This window comes from Gymnoscopelus braueri (assembly GCF_963280865.1).
Source record: "Gymnoscopelus braueri genome assembly, chromosome: 1".
In the NCBI taxonomy this organism is placed as follows: domain Eukaryota; kingdom Metazoa; phylum Chordata; class Actinopteri; order Myctophiformes; family Myctophidae; genus Gymnoscopelus; species Gymnoscopelus braueri.
The window spans coordinates 56,718,650-56,724,915 of NC_137603.1; the positions used below are offsets into that span (position 1 = coordinate 56,718,650).

The 6,266-nt window shown below is 42.6% G+C and overlaps 1 protein-coding gene across 1 annotated transcript; it reads right to left on the reverse strand.

Annotated features, from left to right (window-relative positions):
* Positions 1–829: 829 nt before the first annotated feature.
* Positions 830–1,678, reverse strand: LOC308089221 (chemerin-like receptor 1; the record flags this gene model as incomplete). Its single annotated transcript, XM_080433812.1, has 1 exon — positions 830–1,678. The coding sequence occupies one exon, from the start codon at positions 1,676–1,678 to the stop codon at positions 830–832; it is 849 nt and encodes a 282-aa protein (XP_080289938.1).
* Between the last annotated feature and the right edge of the window lie 4,588 nt (positions 1,679–6,266).

The window sequence follows — 6,266 nt, forward strand, 5'->3', positions numbered from 1 at the left end:
GTGTGTGTGTGTGTGTGTGTGTGTGTGTGTGTGTGTGTGTGTGTGTGTGTGTGTGTGTGTATTGAACCAATGAAAAGTGTCAACAACAACTTGTGACTAAACAATAACTGGAATGGAATGCACTGTCAGAACTGATTGTAAAATAGAAAACAAAATGAAGCTATAAGGAACAACTGAAAAGTTATCTAATAGCCCAAAGGTTGCACGTCATTAAAAATAGGGCATTGTGATATGATATGGCCTTGTCAATCAGATGCATCATGCTGGAAAGGAAGTCAACAGCCTGCTGATACATCTATTGTGGCTCCCTGATGCATCCGTTATCACAACCTCCTTTTGCTTACTGACTTGCCATAGCTGAAAAGTAGAGTTTTTTTCAGCATAGCATGTAACCCAAAAGACACACAGAAACACACAAAAAGCAAGCCTTATTTTGCAATAGAATTTTAACAATTTTAATGACTCTAAAACAGCTATCTGTTAGAATGAAAACCTTCAACATTCAAACTGTGTCATAACCCATTAAAACCAGGAAAGCATCGTGACATTTTAGATTTGAGCTTAAAACGTTATATTAGACTGTGGCTATTTGAAAATAGCAAAGATTTGAGTTACAAATGTTCGCTTTAAATATATATATATTTAAAGATTTGCAAAAAAAATCCATGATTTCTCTATAAAAAAAAATCAGATCTACAAGCTCATAGCGCGGCACTCGGTGCCGTGCTATGAGCTTGTATATCTGCTATTTTTGAAATGCCCAAATAAATCTAAAAATGACACAGATGCGTTCCCGGTTCGAATGGGTTAAAGTAATTAAAAGACAACCCTAAACCTGTGTCTCTGTCAAGGCAATCTCTTCAGTGGTGTTCCCTGGGTTTGCAGAAGTGTTGGTCTGAGACAGCTCATCAGTGAAGGCTTTCTCCAGCACCTTTAGGATAGAGCTGCGGAATACAGCCTTGAAATCCTGACCCATGAACACGTACAGCAGCGGGTTCAGGCAGCTGTTGAGAAGTGCCAGGCCGGTGGCGATGGGGATCGCGACGGTGTTGACCACATTCACATTCACAAAATTAATCAGCAACATTATGTGTATGGGGGCCCAGCACAGGAAAAACGCGGTGATAACAGTTGTTATGATTTTGAAGGGGCGACCTGATTGGCCGGCCAGCGAGCGATTATTCCTGAGCCGGTAGATGATGACAGAATAGCAGGAGACGATGACAGTGAAAGGGACCACGAATCCCATGAGGATCATGACCCCATCTGTGATCATGACCCCATCTTGAAAGTCCGCCAACTGAATCACTTCGGGTGTGCTGTAGTTACCGGTGGGTGCAAAGTTCTTGTAGCACGAGATGATGTCCTCATCACGGTCGGAGGGCTCTGTGTCCCTAAAGACTAAGTGAGGGGAGCTGAGAGCCAGGCCCAGCACCCACACACCCAGACTCACCCAAGACGCCTTTCTGACACTGCGGTGGTTCTGGGCCCACACTGGACACACCACACATACACATCTGTCAACACTGATGACCATCAGGATGTAGATGCTGGCATACATGTTAATGGAGAAAAAGGTAACGTCCATTTTGCACATGAATTTGCCAAAAGGCCAGTGGTCCAGAGCTATTTCAGTGATTTCCAGGGGCAGGAACGCTGTAACCAGGAAGTCGGCCATAGCGAGGTTGAGGTACCAAACGGTGTTGATGGTTTTCTTCATTTTGAAGCCCGTCACCCAGATGACGGCACCATTTCCCAACACGCCGAGCACAAAGACCACGCTGTAGATGGCGAAGGACACACTGTCGAGGTTTCCACCAGACAGATTCGTCTCTTTATTGTGATAAACAGCAGTTGTGGTCACAATCTCCATAATTGTCCTAGAACCTAAAATAACAAAACAATTAAGGTACATTCTTTGTTTTAACAGGCCATGTATTATACTGAAAATATTTGGTGCCAGGGATTCCCGTACATGATTTGTAAAATGTTTCAAATAATTACACCCCTACTTGTAGATCAGCCATGGTAGCTTTTGTCTCTGTCAATACCGAGCTGACTGACGCCTCATTTATACTTCAATGCAAAAAAAACAGACCCACGAGGGTTTGTAGATCAGCCAAGTTTCACACATTGACATTTTGTAAGTAATGTATTTATGTTAAAATAAGCGTTAATAAGTATGTGTGTATATATATATATTTAATATATACGTGTGTATATATTTATACACACACACACACACACACACACACACACACACACACACACACACACACACACACACACACACACACACACACACACACACACACACACACACACACACACACACACACACACACACACACACACACACACACACACAGCAACATGAGTTTTTTTCAGAAATGTCGTAGGATTTAGAACAGCGGTTTAGAACAAGTGGTTCTCAAAATAGCAGACGTATAAGATCTGGTATTTTTGGAATATGTTTGAACATTTTTGAAATTGTATGAAATCTTCTCTTTTGGGGGTTCCTGGCACAAAACATTTTCAGATGGGCGGGGCGTGGCCAAATACATATCGTTTTGGGGGGTCCTTGGCAGGAAATGTGTTTGAAAACTACTGATTTAGAAGGCATTTTTTAGAATCGACCTCAGGTCTTAATAGCTCAAATAGCTCTATATTCTAGATAGAAGTCGATGCATGTCTAAATAATAAAGATAATCAAATAAAAGCATAGATACCTGTTTCAAAGTGTTGAAGAGGCGTCAGTCAGAGAAGTGTCTTGTTGTTCAAACTGTGGTCGGTGAACACTGAGGAGCTCAGAGCAACTTCTAGCATTATGTGTGTCATATTTATAACAACCAACCGTAGTGCATCTTTGCTGAGAGGTAAAAATATCAACGATTTCAAATGGGGAAGATGCATTTGTTTATCATTAAAAGCGAGCCCCACCCCACCCCACCGACCGAATGAAATAACATACTGAAAAACTGTCATGATTGAGTATGAACTTGACAATGGACAGTGCAGTGTAAAAGTGCTGTTTTCTTACAGTTAATTATGGTTGCATGGAATGCACTGTCAGAGCTGATTGTAAAATAACTGAAATAACTGAAAAGTAATGTAATAGCCCAAAGGTTGCACGTCATTAAAAATAGGGCACTGAAATGGTCAGGCTTAGATATGGCCTTGTCAATCAGATGCATCATGCTGGAAAGGAAGTCAACATCCTGCTGTACATCTATTTTGGCTCTCTGACGCATCTGTTACCACAACTTCCTTTTGCTTACTGACTTGCCATAGCTGAAAAGTAGAGTTTTTTTCAGCATAGGACATGACCTTTGTAACCCAAAAGACACACAGAAACACACAAAAAGCAAGCCTTATTTTGCAATAGAATTTTTACCATTTTAATGACTCTAAAACAGATATCTGTTGGAATGAAAACCTTCTTCAACATTCAAACTGTGTCATACCCCATTAAAACCAGGAAAGCATCGTGACATTTTAGATTTGAGCTTAAAACGTTATATTATACTTTGGCTATTCGAAAATAGCAGATATACATAGCGCGTCAGTTCGTACCGTGCTACAAGCTTGTAGATCTGCTATTTTTGAATTGTATCAAAATGTACTTAAAGTACCAAAAGTAAAAGTACTCATTATGCAGAATGTCATTTCACAAGTTTTCAAATGTATCAAATGTTTTGAAAATAGCAGATCTACAAGCTCACGACGCGTTGTGAGCTTATAGATCGGCTATTTTCAAATAGCCTATGTATAAACTAGGGCTAAAGTGGTTAATGTATGTTTTATAAAATCATATTTTTTATCTGCAAAATAACTAGTAACTAAAGTTTTCGAATAATTGTAGTGGAGTAAAAAGTACAATATTTGCCTCTGAGATGTAGTGGAGTAGAAGTTGAAGTAGTGACAATTGGAAATACTCCAGTAAAGTAAAAATACCTCAAAATTGTACTTAAGTACAGTACTTGAGTAAATGTACTTATGTAACGCCCGGGATTCGAACCCCGTCATTGTCTCACTGCCTTGACATTCGGTCAGAGCGAGGCACTAGAGGATTTACATTTTTTACTGATGACTTTTAAAGCCTTGCCAGGCCTGGCTCCCAGCTACTGTACATCCTTGATATGCTGGAACCGCATAAGCTGATGCACAGCCTTAGATCCTCAGGTAGGGCACTCTTGGTAGTTCCCAAGACTTGCTTCATCACTATGGGTGATCAGGCTTTTGCGGCCGGGCCCGGGCCGCAAAAACCTGATCACCCATGGTTCCCGGGCACCGAGGCTCTGGAATGCCCAGCCTGAGGACTTAAGGCTACAGTAGCTAAGTCAGTGTCATCTTTCTGAAAACGTATTTGTATACCAAGGCCTTTCCTTAGATTTTAGTACCCTTTCCTTCCACATTTGTTTGTCTCAATTGGTATTTTCAATATACCTATGCCAGGTTAGTTTATTGACCTGGCACCCTATAGTCTAGTTTGAATGTACATATTGTTTATTGTCTCCGCCAGGCCGAAAGGCATGGCGAGAGAGTATGTTTTCGCCCCTGTCCGTCCGTCCGTGTGTCCGTGTGTCCGTCCGTCCGTCCGTGTGTCCTGTCTGTGTGTTAGCACCAAATCTCCGGCACCGTTGGCCCGGTCGCTGCGAAACTGTGCACACACACTCCCTGGATGCCAATTCAGATCTGCCTAAAATTTTTCACATGGGCCTGTTATAGCGCCACCAGGAGGCCGATTTGTGCAAAACCCATTTTTTCCCATTACTCCTACAGTTTTTACCCAAACCTCATGCAAATCGGTACACAGTATCTCTATAGTCATGTGATCAACCCTGATCTGTCCGATTTCCCATATTCCATCCTCATTGGCTAAGGTTACCATCCAAAGTTTGCAGGATTGGTCCGTTTTGAACAAACTGCCTCAAATCATGAACGCAGCTTGCCATTTGCATAAAATTGCACACGCACATTCCCACTAGGCCGAGGAAGAAATGTCACTTAAAACTTTTCACATCAGCCTCATGGTGGCGCTATAACAGGCCGATTTGCATTTTTAACTATAACTGCACCGATCTGCGTGAAACTTTGCACGCCTACTCCCTAGAGGCCAAGGAAAAACATCTGCACTGCATTTTTCACATCTGCTTTTCACAGCGCCACCAGGAGGCCGACTTATGTCAAATACATTTTTGGATATTAATCCTTCAGATTTTATCCAAACATCACACAAATCGGTACACAGTATCTCTATAGTCATGTGATCAAGACGCATCTGTCCGATATTTCATATTCCATCCTGATTGACTAAGGTTGACTTCCAAAGTTTGCAGGATTGGTCCGTTTTGAACAAAATGTCTCAAATCATGAACGCGGCGTGCGATTTCCGTGAAAATTTGCACGCACATTCCCACTAGGCCGAGGAAGAAATGCCACCCTTTTCACATTGGCCTATTATAGCGCCACCAGGAGGCCACAATAACTTACCTGACCTGGCGGAGACCTGTGCTCCGAGGAGCACTTTTTCTAGTTGTCTTTGAGTTCCACCTGTGTCTAGTTAGTCATGTGTTTATTTAAACCCCCCTGTGCCACATGATAATTGCTAGATTGTGAATGTAGTCATGGTGTTCTGTTCCCACTCTGTTCGCCTTGTGTTCTTAGTAATAGTGCCTGCATTAATTGTCTCCGCCAGGCCGAAAGGCATGGCGAGAGAGTATGTTTTCGCCCCTGTCCGTCCGTCCGTCCGTCCGTCCGTGTGTCCGTCCGTCCGTGTGTCCTGTCTGTGTGTTAGCACCAAATCTCAGGCACCGTTGGCCCAGTCGCTGCGAAACTGTGCACACACACTCCCTGGATGCCAATTCAGAACCTCTGCCTCAAATTTTTCACATAGGCCTGCCATAGCGCCACCAGGAGGCCGATTTGTGCAAAACCCATTTTTCCCCATTACTCCTACAGTTTTTAACCAAACCTCATGCAAATCGGTACACAGTATCTCTATAGTCATGTGATCAACCCTGATCTGTCCGATTTCCCATATTCCATCCTCATTGGCTAAGGTTACCATCCAAAGTTTGCAGGATTGGTCCGTTTTGAACAAACTGCCTCAAATCATGAACGCAGCTTGCCATTTCCATAAAATTGCACACGCACATTCCCACTAGGCCGAGGAAGAAATGGCACTTAAAACTTTTCACATCAGCCTCATGGTGGCGCTATAACAGGCCGATTTGCATTTTTAACTATAACTGCACCGATCTGCG